At 40.3% G+C, this 19,526-nt stretch overlaps 1 protein-coding gene across 9 annotated transcripts in view; it reads left to right on the top strand.

Annotated features, from left to right (window-relative positions):
- Positions 1-19,240, top strand: part of APC (APC regulator of Wnt signaling pathway) — a 128,339-nt gene extending 109,099 nt beyond the window's left edge. For 7 of the 9 annotated variants that reach the window (XM_077861421.1, XM_077861379.1, XM_077861407.1 and 4 more), the window contains 6 exons: positions 232-285; positions 3,884-4,023; positions 4,573-4,650; positions 4,937-5,053; positions 9,525-9,739; positions 11,806-19,240. In XM_077861421.1, the coding sequence (XP_077717547.1) occupies positions 232-285; positions 3,884-4,023; positions 4,573-4,650; positions 4,937-5,053; positions 9,525-9,739; positions 11,806-18,382 (7,181 nt within the window). In that variant the 3' untranslated portion in view covers positions 18,383-19,240. The remainder of the gene's footprint in view (positions 1-231; positions 286-3,883; positions 4,024-4,572; positions 4,651-4,936; positions 5,054-9,524; positions 9,740-11,805) is intronic. The other 2 variants (XM_077861428.1, XM_077861399.1) reach the window with 1 other exon arrangement.
- The last annotated feature ends 286 nt before the right edge of the window (positions 19,241-19,526 follow it).

Here is a 19,526-nt window from a genome sequence, read left to right as displayed (position 1 = left end):
TCGGCGTTTGTGAAAATGTTATGGTTGAGTATTTTTTTTATGCTAGTTAATAATGGGAAAGGGATAAAAATCATGAATGAACAAGAAAAATAATCCAATTTTAAACTACTGCAATGGTTTTTCTGTAAATGTCCCTGTGTTCCAATGAACTGTAGACTAGGACTGACACATTAATCATCTGAATTTCAAAGTAAAACCTAGACTCAGTATTTGTTCCTCTTCCTTCTTCAGGTAGGAAGGCTACCCGGGGCATTTCATCACAGGAGCTAGGGCAGGGGCTTTCAGGTGAGGAGCAGGATGGGGCCTCTGGGGGTGTGACTGTTGGGGACAGAGCCACAGGGGATTACCTTCTTCTCATTCCTAGCCTCGGACTCTGCACAAAGCAAAAGAAAAATCAAGGTTTGTGGCTTGTAGGGAGATGGAGTAAGGAAGCACAAGGTATCTGACAGTAAGGGATAAGGAGGAATGAAGTCCCAAATAGATGAAAGGAAATTCCTAAGCCCAGTGAGCTGGGACTGTCATTTGTACACACAGGAAGATTCTACAACTCATCAAGGTCATTTAGGTTTGCACTATTAGTATGACAGGTTTTAGAGTATACTATCTTTGATGTGTACATTGGTGAAGTCCCAGCTCTGTCCAGAAACTGTGCTAGGCACTACGTGTGAAAATGGTGAAGATACGGTCCTGGCTTTCAAAGAGCTCATGATCTATTTGTAGTAGTATTTCCAAAACTAGATGATAATCACCAGAGACATGTGTCAAACTGCATGGGTTCTCTGGCCCTGTAGCAAGAAGGCTTGGGGCGATTCTCCTAGGAATCATTTAATTAGTGGCCCAGGTGATTCTTAGGATCAGGAAATTTCGTGAAACACCAGTATTTTATGTTGGGTCCCTAATGTTTATTTTAGAGTAAGGCATTTCATGCTAATGGTGACTGACTAACCCGAGGAAAAGTAAAACAATGTACTCTTTAAAACTAAATGTCATCTTTCTATTATCCTTTATATATATATAAATCTAAATTTAAGGGTTCTGTTGAATGGTTTCTGTTCAAACCATTGGTCCTCTACTAGCTCTGAGGTTATGAGATCACACATTGGGTAATATCTGGTCCATCTGGACCACTTTTTTTTTTAAACACACTGAGCAAACTGTGAAAGGCTATGCTTATCACCTCTGCATATTACCTTGAAACAGCCTTAGTTTTCTAAGGGCAACCTGTTTATTGTCAGTCATGATTTCACATCATATATTTGTGAATCCATTTATAGTTTTGACATGAATTGTATTGGTTGCCTTAAAATTTACAGAAATGTTTCTTTGTATTGGCCTGAAATCATAAAAAGCTCTCTCTTTTATCTGATATCCTAAATTTTATCAGATGTTCTTTTTTCTCCATGCTTTTGTTGATACCATATCCTTCCTTAATCTTTGCTTTCAGGTTCAAATCCTAAGTGTTTTAGTTTTTACATTAAAAAAAAAAAAAAACTGTTCATTTAGTGCCTTCTTGAGACCTTCTTTATTATTAGATCATTTCACTTTCCTTAAGAAAGTATCACAGATATTGCCATACAAGGCAGGATTTTACATAGGCACAAAGCGCAGTATGTTTTGCTTTGGTATCAATAGCCTGCTTTATAGATATGCTCAACATCTAGGTGACCCTATCATTCATTATGTAGGGCCACGGTCTTTAGATCATCAGTCACTCTCAATTCAATTCCCTGAGTCAAAAGCCCTCAGTTCTTTCATTGGCTCCTTTTCTTTTACTCAAGTATTAAATGGTGGGAATTCCTCAAAGCTCCGTCCTAGGTTTTCTTCATCTCTCCCTAAACAATATCCTCCAATCTATGGCTTCAGTTACAGTGTTTTTCAGATTTACATTTTAATCCATGTTCCCTCTCCTGAGTTTGAGACACATCATCACATTCTTCGTCTGATATCTTCACTTTAGTGATTTTTCAGACATCTTTAAACTCAGCTGCCCCAACTGAATTTGTTATATCCTTCAGCCCCAAATCTCTGTCTCTTCCAGATTTCTTTTTCTCAGAAAATGGCATATGCCAGTCAGCCCAGTTCCTCAGGCCAGAATCTCAGAAGACATCCCATAACTCTATCCTCCTTATCCCCTGCACTGAGTACTTTAATTTTCCTTCTTAGATTTATCTCAAATCATTGCTCTCCTTTTCAGTCCCAGTTCAGGCCACTATTTTCTCCCCTACTCTGCACATCTTTGTCTTAACTTGGCTCGCACTTACAGGTATCCATTCTGCAACCACAGGAATCTGTTTAGGATGTATATTTAATCATTCCTTCCTCTGGCTGAAATCCTTTGGGTGACATATAAAGTCTTACATGATATGGCCTCTACCCATTTTGTAGCCTCACCGTGAGACCTTCTCATAGTATTTTAGGCTCACGGGCTCTTGCACATACTGTTTCATCTGCCTAAAATGTTTTTTTTTTTTTTAATTATTCCTGCCCCACTCATCTTAGATACTCATTCATCCCTTAAGTCTTTCTTAACTTAAACATTCTTTCCTCAGCCTTTTTCTAGGTACTCTCAATCTAGGTTCAGTCCACCTGATACCTTTCCCTGTGCTTCTACACAGTCCATTATATGTAAATTAGTTGTTCAAGAGTCTGCTTTTTTCTAATGTATAAGATCCATAAAAATAGTGACTGTATTGTGTTCACTGGATATGTATCTTTCCATCATCGTGGGTGGATGGAGGAAAATCTTCCTAAATACAGTTTGGGCTTTCCTTAACCAAATTATTTTTCACTTATCTACATTCAAACTTATCTGTCATTGCTGCTAGTCCTAAAGATTTGCACCAATCTTCCTACAGTTAATTCTCCTGGCTTGGAATTCTTGACCCAAGTCAGAACTTTGTTTTGTGAACTTGCAGATTCCTCTTCTAGATAATTCATGAAAATACTAAATGTACAGGTCCTCTTCCAGATTAATAACCTGGCTGTTTAGACTTAGAATTTCCAAAAATCACCTGTTTATGTTCATCCTCCTTTTTTCTGTCTAAGCCACTTCTCTGTGACAAAAATATTTCCCCAGTCCCATGATGATTAGTAGTGATGATAAATATTATTTTGAATAGCTTCCATGTCCATTTTTATTTTATACATTTACTCACCATTTTGCTTTACCTTTGTTTTCTTGGTTCTGTTTTGTTACTACCCTTTCCTTTCTGTCTTTCCCTTTCCTTTTCCTTTTCCTCTTTGCCTTCCTAGTGTTGACCACTGTGGGAATTGTTGAGCATACCCAGTGGTGGGAATCCAGGGGAAAGAAAGTACTAAATTCTAGCGTAGTTGGTATTTGACACTTGTGAGTATCAAAGAAAAGTAAGAAATTTTTTAAAATACGTAAATAATAAGTGGTTTTATAGAACTTAGTAATATGTTGAACAGATAATTCTTCATAAAAAAATAGGCTTGCTTCATGCACAGTTTTCATTTAGAAGTTTCAGGATTTCTAAGGTGTAACATTAGAGACTATCTGTAAAGTTGTAATAATAAAAATAAGTTACCTTTCTCTGCCTTGTGCAGGAAGACCTAGTGTTAGAACATAGCCTTCTTCATCAATGACAAGATACAGTATACATGTAGTAAATAAAGTATAATGCTCACATCACTCAGTAAGGCAAGGGTGTGGAGGGTGGAGAAGACTGGCAGAAAATATCAGTTGTATTTTATGAGTATTACACAGAAGTTCTTTGTAACATTTTTTGTAGCTTGTAATTCTAAAGATGTTTTTAAACCATATATCCTCATCCTTTGAGATTTTTTTTCCTAATTTTTAAACTAGGTATCACTTGTTTTATTTTAGATTATTGTCTTTTTCCTCTTGCCCTTTTTAAATTAGGGGGACTACAGGCCATTGCAGAATTATTGCAAGTGGACTGTGAAATGTATGGGCTAACTAATGACCACTACAGTATTACATTAAGACGATATGCTGGAATGGCTCTGACAAACTTGACTTTTGGAGATGTAGCCAACAAGGTACGTTTTATAAGATCCATTTCTTATGGATCTCTGGTATGAGTTAGTTTTGTACAAACTGCTTTTCACTAATTTTCTTTTTCCACTCCTGATTAAACACTGATTTAAAAAACTGAACTTCAAACACCACTGCATATTTTTACTCATCTGATAGTTTTATGCCTAAACAAAGGCAAAATATGGAACACAGTAATGGATTGATATAATCGCTTTAAAATACTATTCCCAGGAATGAGAGCAAAAATCTAAAAATCCTATTGACAGATGTGTTATACATATATCCCTTCCATCCAAATAAGAGACTTGACCTTAAAACCCTTTGCCTATCATTTCTTTTCACTTACTCATTTTACTTTTCCAGTTTACTAAGAGAAGAACAGATCACAAAGGACTTCCTTTCTGTAATCTGGTTCTAGGTCTTTATTGGTAAAATATTAGGCTGATTAAAATGAGACCACTAAAACTGGGTTTGAAGTTTATTAGTCAAAAATAGAGCACAGCTTCAGGTTGCCTTGTTATTGACCCTCTGTTCTATTTCTCATTTTACAGGCTACACTCTGCTCTATGAAAGGCTGCATGAGAGCACTTGTGGCCCAACTAAAATCTGAAAGTGAGGACTTACAGCAGGTACCAGTTAGAATTTCAGATGTTTTTCCTGGATATTAGTGGATTAATACCTTGGCTTAGATTAATTCAAGCTGTGGCTGAGTATTCAGTATCTCGTGTTTCAATTATGGTTACTTTAACTCCAGAATAAAGGAAAACAATTACATTGTATGAATTCCTTTTGGCACTATATTAACATTTAGGAGGAATTTATTAGTAGACTTCTACTCTTACCACTAGCATTAAAAACAAAGCAACCGTATGTTATTTTATGTTCAAATTATTCTAGAATTAATTTCATTTTCAGGTTATTGCAAGTGTTTTGAGGAATTTGTCTTGGCGAGCAGATGTAAATAGTAAAAAGACATTGCGTGAAGTTGGAAGTGTGAAAGCATTGATGGAATGTGCTTTGGAAGTTAAAAAGGTACCTTTGAAAACATTTAACATTCTAATTTGGATTTCATTTTGGGTTACTTTTTTGCTACCCTTTCCCACCCTTTGAGATTCCCTAATTTCTGACCTGCTTATCTCACCAGTTCTTAGACTTAATCCAAACTCATAAAGTATTAAGATGGAAAAGATTGTACAAAGCGCCTAGGATAAGTCAGGGCTTTTCAGGTTTGACACTGTTTGTATCTTGGACCAGATAATTGCTTGTTTTAAAGGGACTGACCTGTGCCTTATAGGATGTTAAGCACATCTTTGACCTTTGCCCACTAGATACTAATACACTTCCTCTCAGTCATGACAATGAAAGATGTGTCCACATATTACCAAAGGTGCCCTGGAGGGGCAAAGGGGAAAAACCACCCCAAGTGGAGAATCATTGTGTATGTGGTATCATTGTTACCTCCATGCTCTCCAGAGTCCTCAGTTCTGATAGTCACCTTATCAAGAGGTAATCATACCCAGGGGTAAAGAATTCTTCAAATAATAATTTGTTGACAAAAGGAAATATCATCAGGTGGCATATCTACTTCAGAAACTAAGGTAACTTAAAAAGAAATAATTAAACTTGGAATTTGGGAGGGACTAAGCAGATCTTCTTAGCTAATTTGGGCTTCCTTTCACCCAACCAATCCTGCTAGACCCTGCATTTTTTTGTTCAAAATTTCCTTTTTAGAGAAGGCAAAGAATTTTTTGTTTTCATTTGTTTATGTATTTTTGTGAAAGTATTTTATACAAGGAAAACCCAAGAAAATCAACTGAAAAATCATTAGAAAAAAGTATTCAACCTAAAAACTGGTTGTAGTAATAATATTCAAATATACTTAGGGTCTACATAAAAATACCTTTAAAACACTCTTGAATCAGCAGAATACTTGTATTTCTTTCTTTTTTGTTGTTGTTGTTTTTAAGATCTTATTTAGGAGCCAGTGCGCAAGCAAGAGAGCACAAGTGGGGGGAACAGCAGAGGGAGAGGGTGAAGCAGCCTCCCGATGTGGGGCTCCATCTCAGGATTCCAAGATCGTGGCCTGAGCTGAAGGCAGATGTTTAACCGACTGAGCCACTCAGCCACCCCAGAACACTTGTATTTCTTGCAGGAAAGAAGATAGATGAATGGCCCAAGATACTTGAAAAGATACTCAACACCATTAGCCATGAGGGAAATACAAGTTAAAACTACAGTGAGATACCATTATACAAATTATATTGGTTAAAATGTAAAAGATTACCCAAGTGTTGTCAAGGACATTAAACAGCTGGAATTCTCATGCACTGCTGGTGGGAATGTAAGATGGTATGCCACTTTGAAGAACATTTGGCAGTGTTTTAAAGTTCAACATATACTAAGCACACAACCCAGCCATTCCAATCCTAAGTATTTAACTAAGAGAAACAGAAACTTGTATCCACACAGTCTTAAGCACAGATGTTTGCAACAGTACTGTTTGATAGCCAAAAACTAGAAGTAATTCCAGTGCCCATCAACAGGTGAATGGATAAACAAATTAGGGGAGGTCCACAATGGCATACCATTTGGCTATTTTAAAATTGGACTATCCAGACGCCAGGGTGGCTCAGTGGTTGAGCATCTGCCTTCGGCTCAGGTCATGACCCCGGGGCCCCAGGATCGAGTCCCGCATCAGGCTCCCCTGCATGGAGCCTGCTTCTCCCTCTGCCTGTGTCTCTGCCTCTCTCTCTGTCTCTCATGAATAAATAAATAAAATCTTTAAAAAAATAAAAACTTTTAAAAAAATGAACTGCCGATACATGCAATAATCTATAATGACAGAAAACAGATCTACAGTTGCCTGGAGCTGGGAGTGGATTACAAGAGGGTACTAGGAAATTTGGGGGTAATAAATGTTATCTTGATTGTAGCAGTGGTTTCCAGGTATACTCCTACATCAAAAGTGATCGTACTGCACATTTGAAAAATGTGGTTTATTGTTCTCCAATTATACCTCACTAAAATTATGCCAAAAAACTAGAGTCCACACTTTACGACTCCCTAATCTAATCAAGTGTGTGTGTATTTTCAGAAAGATTTAATGTGTCTGTATGAAAACAGACATGAGAACTTGTACTCTTGCTAAGAGCTCATGACTTTGTTTCAAGGACCTCAAAGGTCTTTATACAAACTTGTTGCTACAAATTGAGAAATCTAGATTAAAAGGCTTATTACCCTACTGAGAAATGCAAAAGAAGACCATAATGAATGGAAAGATATACCCTGCTCCTTTAAAAGGAAGAGTAGTATTTTAAAAGATCATCATCTATAAATTTTTTTTCATCTGTAAATTTTTTTTTCATCTGTAAATGGAAAGCCCAGTCTTGGAAAAACTGGCTCAGCAGAAATTTAAATATCCGGTTCTGGTTTGGGCCTGCTTCTGGTTAACAGTGTTAGAATTTACCTTTGACTTCTTTTTCTACATTCAATGCAATAGTCATTCAGAACATTCTCTTTTTAACTCATCATCTCTTCCTTTTCAGCTTCACTACTAATGAGCAGGAGAGTCAGAATTACCTTTCCACTCCTGATTAAACACAGTTTAATCCCCAATGCACTGCTCATTTTAAGCTCACTGGGCTCGCCCCTACTCTCCTCCACAGAACCTTTCCTTCCGTGCACTCTGTGCCCCAAGCATTGCTGTTTACTCAGAGCTGTGAGTCCCTCACTCCTGTCTTCTGTATCTTCTCTACTGGGTATAGAGATGGCTCTTTTGTTTCAACCCTGTCTTTAAGAAGCCCAATATTTTGGAAACAAACAAACAACCCTTATCTGTTGCTTCTTGTAACTCCTGCAATGTTTCTCCCATTTCCGTAGCAACCAAAACAATGAACAAGTCACCAGCCCCATTTCTTCACTGGCCATACCTTCAGGTCCTTCTAATTTTGTTTCTAACCAAATCTAGGTTTATAGATTAATTTGGGATTTCTTTTCTACCTACACCTATATTTGATACTTTTGGATCACACACCTTATTGAAACTCCTTCCTTTGTTTTTACCACCTATACTTAGCAACTTCTAATCATTTCTCATCTCCTCTAACTATAAAGCTTTGAAACAAAACCTTCACCTCTGATCTCTGGGCCATTTGTAGTTGAGCTCACTTCACACCGCTAAACTGTTGCTATTTTCTCTGTTCTCAGGATACTCTGAATGTCCCATCTCTACCTCAACCACAGTGTAACTAAAATTGAGCTCCTAACCTTCTCATTTCTCCATCGGTGAAAGCACTTCTGCCCTGCCTCCTGATAAATAGTACTTGCTCTCCTAAATTCTCTTAATTTTTTGATGAAGAGGACCCAGCAGCTGTTTATTGGGTTGAGCCCAAAGTGTTTGCCCTGACATTCAAGGCCTTCTTTTACTGTCTCCCCTCACCTGGACTTGGATCTCCTCTGTGTCGTCTTTATATTCTTCAGTCCTCCCTTGCTGATTCCCACTTCCATGCCGGGAGCAACAATAGGTCTTATCTTCCACAGAGCTGCTTTCCTCCATGAACTATTTTATTTGTTCGATTAAATTCAAATAGCAAAAAAATAAAATAAATAAATAAATTCAAATAGCAGTAATCTTCCCTTTGTATATGTATGGTTTTGCCTTTTTTTCCCCCTAAGTAAATTATTAGCAGGTGTCAGTTTGCCACATTGGTATCCTCTGGAGTGCCTCTAGTCACAGAGTAGATTTTTAATGAGTGTTTGTTCCTTGGTTGATTTATAGTAAGAAAAACTGACATCAGGATCTTGGCGAGTTTTAACCAGATATCCTTAATTATATACTCAGTGTTTGGTTTTTGTAGCAATTACAAGTTGACGGTTTACTGGTTTATTACTGGTTTACTACCTATGATGTTTTATGCCAAGGAAGTTCTGGTTTCTGGAATTACTTTGTTTCTGTGGGAGTTAAGGACTTGGGAGTTTTTCGAATATGCTTACTTTGTAATAAGTTATATTGTTACTTTTGAATCAGCCACAAAGAAGCATATATGTCTGCTTTGTATACAAACAGAATATTGTACATATGCTCTGCAACTTGCTCTTTTTATTTAATAATATGTCTTAGACATTTTTCCATATCAGCATGTAGGGGTGGGTTTTTTTTTTCTGGTTTCTATTATCATGCAAATGTTATCTTTTCAGAATGCACATCAGTTATGTTTCATATTCTAATATGAGCTTTTTTAAGATACGTGTGTACATCTAAACACTTAGAATAAAGTTCAAAACGGTCATTAATTGAGTATCCTGCTTGTTCTGTGGGGAATCTCACTAACTTAAGTTCTGTTGGGTGTTTTTTCAGTTTTTCTAAATGTGGAGCACCTGATACGTTGCCTGTGAGCGGCAGGGGAGATACTAACAGTAACAACTTACTCAATAGAAGTAGGCATAGAAATTGTAAGAGGCATATTCCAACTCTAATTAGATGACACATGTTGTTTCTTAACAGGAATCAACCCTCAAAAGTGTATTGAGTGCCTTATGGAATTTGTCAGCACACTGCACTGAGAATAAAGCTGATATATGTGCTGTGGATGGTGCACTTGCGTTCCTGGTTGGCACTCTCACTTACCGAAGCCAGACAAATACTTTAGCCATTATCGAAAGTGGAGGTGGGATATTACGGAATGTGTCCAGCTTGATAGCTACAAACGAGGACCACAGGTAAATACAGAGTTTTATATTACTTTTAAATGAATTAGTGTAGAATTCATACCCTCAGGAAGACCTAGTTGTAAGCACTATTTTGTGTAATTGTGCAAGTGCTAAACCAAATTTATTACAGTGAAAAGATAGCTATTAATCCCTAACTTACTTGTTAGTATACTTATTCTAATAAAAGTTTATAGTATAAAGATGTATAGAAATAAACAAATGATAGTTGGTAGGTATAATCCATATAATGGGGGAAAAAGTCACGAATGCTACAGAGAATGAAATCCCATTGTTTATGTTAGTATGGCTTAAAGGAATATAAGGATTATAAAAAAACAATCTATGGATATGATCCAGAGGATCCGGTAGTTTAATATTTTTTTAAGATTTATTTATTTTTTTGAGAGAGAGCTAGGGGAGGGGTAGAGGGAGAGAAGCAGATTCCAACCAAGTGTGGAGCCTGACACAGGGCTTGATCCCAGCACCCTGAGATCATGACCTGAGACAAAATCAAGAGTGAGACATCTAGCCAACTGAGTCACCCAGACACCCCCAATAGTTGACATTTTTCTTAATAGTGTCTTAATATCATTATTATATTATGGAGATTATATTAAGTAATCTTAATATTATTTAGCCAACAGCCATTCATCTAGGGCTGTGAAACCTAAGAAAGCATCTCAGATACGCGGCACACGTTTTCAGAACTTGGGTTCTGTGTTTTGTCAACTCAGGTCATGACCTCAGGCTCATGAGGTATTGCCCCGCATTGGGCTCTGATGGGTGTGGAGTCTGCTTGAGACTGTCTCTCTCCTCCTTCCTCTGTCCCTCCTCCCCCTCAAAAAAGTATACGTTTGGGTATTTTCACAGCATATTTATTTATTATCCAATAGTGCTTGTCATTTTCAGAAAGACCATGAGTTACTGTTAGTAACAAAACTTGTAAAGAATGTGAACATCTTCTCTTGAGGTTTTTGATGCACAAACAAGCCTTATAGCCCCCTCTGCCATACAAAGACCACTTAAGCTCAGTAAGCATGCAGGTGTCTGTTGGGCTGCTGAGAGAAGATTGTCATGTTAAAGCTCATTGTCCACCGTTGCCCATCCGTTTTAAAGCCCTCTAAAGTTCTATCATTAGTCTTAAGTTGACCATGCATTAAACAAGCTACAGCTCTTCCAAGTCCCAAATTGCTAACTCTCAACCTTTATTTTTATAATTATCTTTAAATTTTCAAAACCTTTCTTTGGAAGTAACAACTACACAGTTTGGCAGAGCACACTTCTAAGGAGGAGGGCATTGTCACAAAATCCATCCAGGAGCATAGAGGTTATTCTGAAAAGTCATTTTGCCAGTGTCGGAGCCTACAGTGTGCTCCCTGGCTACGTGAATATCAAGCGATCCATTCCGCCATCCCTTCCAGGATGTCTTTGTAGTCAGCCCTGTGGCACCCGTCCATAGACGGAGTAACCACAGTGACCTGCCCAGCATAAGAGTTCATGACACATTCATCGAGGAACTCTCACTATGTCAATAGAGCAAATGTATCTGCTCAGGAAAAAAATTTTTAAATTTTATTTTAAGGTTTATTTAATTATTTTAGAGAGAGTGCGTGTGCACATTGCTGAGTGGGGGGGAGCAGTAGAGGGAGGGGGAGAGAGAGAGAGAGAGAATCCCCTAGCCGACTGCTCATTGACTGGGGAATCTGACGCAAGGCTCCATCTCAAAACCCTGAGATCATGACCTGAGCCAAAATCAAGAGTTGATACTCAACTGACTGAGCCACCCAAGTGCCCCAGGAAGAAAAATTGAAAAGCTATTGGGTTGGAATAGGAAATGCAGAATAGATTACACTTTTACTTCTTTCAGCCTGACATATGAGTACTTTTAAAAAATTAACATTAAATGAACTAGGAACAAAGGGAGATGTGAAGTGCTTGAAATTTGTAGTATAATTTGGTGCAGTTTTATTATGCCTATTAATAATCTCTTTAGATTTAAATTTGTTCTCTCATCTTTTATTTGTTATAATAAGCAGATTTTTACCTTAATTTTGGATCTCTTATTTTTATTTCAGGCAAATCCTAAGAGAGAACAACTGCCTGCAAACCTTATTACAACACTTGAAATCTCACAGTTTGACAATAGTTAGTAATGCCTGTGGAACCTTGTGGAATCTCTCAGCAAGAAATCCAAAAGACCAAGAAGCATTATGGGACATGGGGGCAGTCAGCATGCTCAAGAACCTCATTCATTCAAAGCACAAAATGATTGCTATGGGAAGTGCCGCAGCTTTAAGGAATCTCATGGCTAATAGACCTGCAAAGTATAAGGATGCCAATATTATGTCTCCCGGTTCAAGCTTGCCATCTCTTCATGTCAGGAAACAAAAAGCCCTAGAAGCAGAATTAGATGCTCAGCATTTATCAGAAACTTTTGACAATATTGACAATTTAAGTCCCAAGGCATCTCATCGTAACAAGCAACGACACAAGCCAAATTTGTATGGTGACTATGTTTTTGACACCAATCGACATGATGATAATAGGTCAGACAATTTTAATACTGGAAATATGACTGTCCTTTCACCATATTTAAATACTACAGTGTTGCCCAGCTCTTCTTCATCAAGAGGAAGTTTAGACAGTTCTCGTTCTGAAAAAGATAGAAGTTTGGAGAGAGAACGAGGAATTAGCCTAGGCAACTACCACCCAGCAACGGAAAATCCAGGCACGTCTTCAAAGCGAGGTTTGCAGATTTCCACCACTGCAGCCCAGATTGCCAAAGTCATGGAAGAAGTATCAGCCATTCACACCTCCCAGGAAGACAGAAGTTCTGGGTCTACCACTGAGTTACACTGTGGGACAGATGAGAGGAACACACTAAGAAGAAGCTCGACTGCCCACACACATGCAAACACATACAGCTTCACGAAGTCAGAAAATTCAAACAGGACGTGTCCTGTGCCTTATGCTAAATTGGAATACAAGAGATCTTCAAATGATAGTTTAAACAGTGTCAGTAGTAGTGATGGTTATGGCAAAAGAGGTCAGATGAAGCCTTCCATTGAATCCTATTCTGAAGATGACGAAAGTAAATTTTGCAGCTATGGTCAATATCCAGCTGACCTAGCCCATAAAATACATAGTGCAAATCATATGGATGACAACGATGGAGAGCTAGATACACCCATAAATTATAGTCTTAAGTATTCAGACGAGCAGTTGAACTCTGGAAGGCAAAGCCCCTCACAGAATGAAAGATGGGCAAGACCCAAACATATAATAGAAGACGAAATAAAACAAAGTGAGCAAAGACAATCAAGAAGTCAAAGCACAACTTACCCCGTATATACTGAGAGCACTGATGATAAACACCTCAAGTTCCAGCCACATTTTGGACAGCAGGAATGTGTTTCCCCATATAGGTCAAGAGGAGCCAGTGGTTCAGAAACGAATCGAGTAGGTTCTAATCATGGAATTAATCAAAACGTAAACCAGTCTTTGTGTCAGGAAGATGACTATGAAGACGATAAGCCAACCAACTATAGTGAACGTTACTCTGAGGAAGAGCAACACGAGGAAGAAGAAAGACCAACAAATTATAGCATAAAGTACAATGAAGAAAAACATCACGTGGATCAGCCCATTGATTATAGTTTAAAATATGCCACAGACATTCCTTCCTCACAGAAACCACCATTTTCATTCTCAAAGAATTCCTCTGGGCAAAGCACTAAAACTGAACACCTCTCTGCAAGCAGTGAGAATACATCCACGCCTTCATCCAGCGCCAAGAGGCAGACTCAGCACCATCCCAGCTCAGCACAAAGTAGAAATGGCCAGACCCCAAAAGCCAACTCCTGCAAAGTTCCCTCTATCAACCAGGAAACGATACAGACGTACTGTGTAGAGGACACCCCAATTTGTTTCTCGCGTTGCAGTTCACTATCCTCTCTGTCCTCAGCTGAAGATGAGATCGGATGTGACCCGGCACCGCAGGAGGCAGAGTCTGCTAATACCCTACAAAGAGCAGAAATCAAAGAAAACAGTGGGACAAGGACAACAGAAGATGCTGTGAGTGAGGTTCCAGCAGCGTCACCGCACATCAGAACCAAATCCAGCAGACTTCAGGCTTCTGGTTTATCTGCAGAGTCAACCAGGCACAAAGCTGTTGAATTTTCTTCAGGGGCCAAATCTCCATCAAAAAGTGGTGCTCAGACCCCTAAAAGTCCACCAGAGCACTATGTTCAGGAGACTCCGCTCATGTTTAGCAGGTGTACGTCAGTCAGTTCGCTCGACAGTTTTGAGAGTCGTTCGATTGCCAGCTCTGTTCAGAGCGAACCCTGCAGTGGCATGGTGAGTGGCATTATAAGCCCCAGTGACCTTCCAGATAGCCCAGGACAAACCATGCCACCAAGCAGGAGTAAAACCCCTCCCCCTCCCCCTCAGACAGTTCAGACTAAGCGAGAGGTCCCTAAAAACAAAGCCTCTGCTGCCGAGAAGAGAGAGAGCGGCCCTAAGCAAGCTGCTGTGAATGCTGCAGTTCAGAGAGTCCAGGTTCTTCCAGACGCTGACACCCTATTGCATTTTGCCACAGAAAGTACTCCGGATGGATTTTCTTGTTCCTCCAGCCTGAGTGCTCTGAGCCTTGATGAGCCATTTATACAGAAAGACGTGGAATTAAGAATAATGCCTCCAGTTCAGGAAAACGACAATGGGAACGAAACTGAGTCTGAGCAGCCTGAAGAAGCAAACGAAAACCAGGAAAAAGAGCCCGAAAAGCCTACTGATTCTGAAAAAGACCTGTTAGACGACTCAGATGATGATGATATTGAAATACTTGAAGAGTGTATTATTTCTGCCATGCCAACAAAATCTTCACGCAAAGCCAAAAAACCAGCCCAGACTTCTCCAAAATTACCTCCCCCTGTGGCAAGGAAGCCAAGTCAACTCCCCGTCTACAAACTCCTTCCCTCGCAAAACAGGTTACAGGCACAAAAGCATGTTAGCTTCACCCCAGGAGAGGATATGCCGCGGGTGTACTGTGTCGAAGGGACGCCTATCAACTTCTCCACAGCTACGTCTCTAAGCGATCTGACAATAGAATCTCCTCCAAATGAGTTAGCTGCTGGAGAAGGGGTTAGAGCCGGGGCGCAGCCAAGTGAATTCGAGAAACGAGATACCATTCCTACAGAAGGCAGAAGTACAGACGAGGCTCAAAGAGGAAAAGCCCCGGCGGTGACTATACCTGAGCTGGATGACAGTAAAACAGAAGAGGGGGATATTCTCGCAGAGTGCATTAATTCTGCTATGCCCAAAGGAAAAAGTCACAAGCCTTTCCGTGTGAAGAAGATAATGGACCAGGTCCAGCAGGCGTCTGTGTCTTCATCTGGAACTAACAAAACTCAGTTAGATGGCAAGAAAAAGAAACCTACTTCACCAGTAAAACCTATACCACAGAGCGCCGAATACAGGACACGTGTAAGAAAACACACAGACTCGAAAAATAATGTAAATGCTGAAAGAACTTTCTCAGACAACAAAGATTCAAAGAAACAGAACTTGAAAAATAATTCCAAGGACTTCAATGATAAGCTACCAAGTAACGAAGATCGAGTCAGAGGAAGTTTTACTTTCGATTCACCTCATCACTACACGCCCATTGAAGGAACTCCGTACTGTTTTTCACGAAATGATTCTTTGAGTTCTCTAGATTTTGAGGATGATGATGTTGACCTTTCCAGGGAAAAGGCTGAATTAAGAAAAGGGAAAGAAAATAAAGACTCAGAAGCTAAAGTCCCCAGCCACACAGAACCAATCTCTAATCAACAATCCGCTAATAAAACCCAGGCTGTTACAAAACACCCCGTAAATCGAGGTCAGTCTAAACCCGTGCTGCAGAAGCAGCCCACGTTTCCACAGTCCTCCAAAGACCTACCAGACAGAGGGGCAGCAACTGATGAGAAATTGCAGAATTTTGCTATCGAAAATACTCCAGTGTGCTTTTCTCGGAACTCCTCTCTAAGCTCTCTTAGTGACATTGACCAAGAAAACAACAATAACAAAGAAAATGAACCTCTCAAAGAGGCCGAGCCCCCTGACTCCCAGGGAGAACCCAGTAAACCTCAGGCATCGGGTTACGCACCTAAATCCTTTCACGTTGAAGACACCCCCGTTTGTTTCTCGAGAAACAGTTCTCTCAGTTCTCTAAGCATTGATTCTGAAGACGACCTGTTGCAGGAGTGTATAAGTTCTGCAATGCCAAAAAAGAAAAAGCCTTCAAGACTCAAGGGTGATACTGAAAAGCATAGTCCCAGAAACATGAGCAGCATATTAGCAGAAGACTTGACACTTGATTTGAAAGATATACAGAGACCAGATTCAGAACATGGTTTATCCCCAGATTCAGAAAATTTTGATTGGAAAGCTATTCAGGAAGGTGCAAATTCCATAGTAAGTAGTTTACATCAAGCCGCCGCTGCTGCCTGTTTGTCTAGACAAGCTTCATCCGACTCAGATTCCATCCTTTCACTGAAATCGGGAATCAGTCTGGGGTCACCATTTCATCTTACACCCGACCAAGAGGAAAAACCCTTTACAAGTAATAAGGGCCCACGAATTCTAAAACCCGGGGAGAAGAGTACATTGGAAACTAAAAAGATAGAATCTGAAAATAAAGGAATCAAAGGAGGCAAAAAAGTTTATAAAAGTTTAATTACTGGAAAAATTCGATCTAATTCGGAGGTTTTAAGCCAAATGAAACAGCCCCTTCAAGCAAACATGCCTTCGATCTCTCGAGGCAGGACAATGATTCATATTCCAGGAGTTCGAAACAGCTCTTCAAGTACAAGTCCGGTTTCTAAAAAAGGCCCACCCCTTAAAACTCCAGCCTCCAAAAGTCCCAGTGAGGGTCAGACAGCCACCACTTCTCCTAGAGGAACCAAGCCATCCGTGAAGTCAGAATTAAGCCCTGTGACCAGGCCGGCCCCCCAGCCAGCTGGGGCAAATAAAGGGCCATCTAGATCAGGATCGAGAGATTCCACTCCTTCGAGACCTGCCCAACAGCCATTAAGTAGACCCATGCAGTCTCCAGGGCGGAACTCCATTTCTCCTGGTAGGAATGGAATAAGTCCTCCTAACAAATTATCTCAGTTGCCAAGGACTTCATCCCCTAGTACTGCGTCGACCAAGTCCTCGGGGTCTGGGAAGATGTCCTATACGTCTCCAGGCAGACAGATGAGTCAGCAGAACCTTAGCAAACAAACGGGTTTATCCAAGAATGGCAGTAGTATCCCAAGAAGTGAGTCTGCCTCCAAAGGACTGAATCAGATGAGTAATAGCAATGGATCCAACAAAAAGGTGGAACTTTCTAGAATGTCTTCAACTAAATCGAGTGGAAGTGAATCTGATAGGTCAGAGAGACCTGTATTAGTACGCCAGTCAACTTTCATCAAAGAAGCTCCAAGCCCAACCCTAAGGAGAAAATTGGAGGAATCTGCTTCATTTGAATCTCTCTCTCCATCTTCTAGACCAGATTCTCCCACTAGGTCCCAGGCACAGACTCCAGTTTTAAGCCCTTCCCTTCCTGATATGTCTCTGTCCGCACATCCGTCCATTCAGTCTGGTGGGTGGCGCAAACTCCCACCTAATCTCAGTCCCACCATAGAGTACAATGACGGAAGACCAGCAAAGCGCCATGATATTGCACGCTCCCATTCTGAAAGTCCTTCGAGACTTCCAATTAATAGGTCAGGAACCTGGAAACGGGAGCACAGCAAGCACTCGTCATCCCTTCCTCGAGTAAGCACTTGGAGAAGAACTGGAAGTTCATCCTCCATTCTTTCTGCTTCATCGGAATCCAGTGAAAAAGCAAAAAGTGAGGATGAAAAACACGTGAACTCGATTTCAGGAACCAAACAAACTAAGGAAAACCAAGTATCCACAAAAGGAACATGGAGAAAAATAAAAGAAAATGAGATTTCTCCCACAAATAGTACCTCTCAGACCACTTCCTCAGGTGCTGCAAATGGTGCTGAATCAAAGACTCTAATTTATCAAATGGCACCTGCTGTTTCTAAAACAGAGGATGTTTGGGTGAGAATTGAGGACTGTCCCATTAACAACCCTCGATCCGGGAGATCCCCAACAGGAAACACGCCCCCCGTGATTGACACTGTTTTGGAAAAGGGAAACCCAAACGCTAAAGATGCAAAAGATAATCAGGGAAAACCAAGTGTGGGTAACGGCAGTGGCCCCGTACGCGCTGTGGGTTTGGAAAACCGCCTGAACTCCTTTATCCAGGTAGAGGCCCCCGACCAGAAGGGAACGGAGGCAAAGCCGGGACCGAGTAACCCTGTCCCTGCACCAGAGGCGAACGAGAGTTGTGCAGCCGAGCGCACCCCGTTCAGCTCCAGCAGCTCAAGCAAGCACAGTTCCCCCAGCGGGACCGTCGCTGCCAGAGTGACCCCCTTTAATTACAACCCGAGCCCCCGGAAGAGCAGCGCGGACGGCACGTCAGCCCGGCCGTCCCAGATCCCCACGCCGGTGGCCACCACCACAAAGAAGCGGGATTCCAAGACTGAGGGCGCCGAGTCCGGCGGAACCCAGAGCCCTAAGCGCCATTCCGGGTCTTACCTCGTGACATCCGTGTGACAGCCGGGATGGTGGCACTCGGGAAGCTGTCCGTCACAGCCGCTGTGTAGAAATCCTGTTTCAGATGAAACTTTAAAAAGACTGAAAAATTGTGTAAATAGGTTTGATTGTTAGAGGTTTTGTTCTGGAAGCCATATTTGATAGTATCCTTTGTCTTCACTGGTCATATTTTGGGAAGCGCCCTTGGTAGTTAGGAAGAAGGTGGTAAAGCCAAGTATATTTGTACAGTCTGTTTGCCACGTATTTAAGTAGCATCCCTTCCCTCGCCCTTTAATTATTGCTTGTCCTAAAATAATGAACACTACAGATAGAGGGTATGAGATATTGCTGTCCTCAATCATTTCTAGATTATAAACTGACTAAACTGACATCAGGGAGAAATCGGTGTTTATGCAAAAAAACATTCTGTTTTAGTCCTCGTGAGTCCCTCTAACATCACAATTAATCATGTGGCTGTGAAATTCACAGTAATATGGTTCCTGACGAACAAGCTTACCCAGCCTGCTTTGCTTTGCTGCATGAATGAGACTGATGGTTCACCTTCCGAAGTAACGATTAACGGTTCTGTGGTCACATGTGCATAGAGATAGCTGCGGTGTAACACGCTACACTATTTTGTGCTCAAAACAAAAAAACAAAACAAAACAAAAAATCTGTGTCACTGTAAAGCATTGAATGAAACTATTTTACCTGAACTAGATTTTATCTGAAAGTAGGTAGGATTTTGCTATGCTGTAACTTGTTGTATATTCTGGTATTTGAGGTGAGATGGCTGCTCTTTTATTAACGAGACACGAATCGTGTCTCAACAGAAACTAAATGAACATTTCAGAATAAATTATTGCTGTATGTAAACTATTACTGAAATTGGTATTTGTTTGAAGGGTCTTATTTCACGTTTGTATTAATAATTGTCAAAAAGGCCTCTTTTAATAGCTTATATAAATTTTTTTCTTCAAATTCTATGCATTAAGAGTAAAATTCCTCTTACTGTAATAAAAACAATTGAAGCTAACTGCTGGCACTTAACCGTTCCTGAAACTTACTTTTCATATATGGGATTAGTTTAGCACTCCCAATAGTTAGTATTTTTTCTTAGTCCACTGGAGTGGATTTAAGACAGATTCGTATACTGGCAGCGTGA

Source organism: Canis aureus, chromosome 2 (assembly GCF_053574225.1).
Source record: "Canis aureus isolate CA01 chromosome 2, VMU_Caureus_v.1.0, whole genome shotgun sequence".
In the NCBI taxonomy this organism is placed as follows: Eukaryota; Metazoa; Chordata; class Mammalia; order Carnivora; family Canidae; genus Canis; species Canis aureus.
Note: the sequence above shows the minus strand (reverse complement) of the source record. Positions and strands in the feature narration are given on the sequence as shown.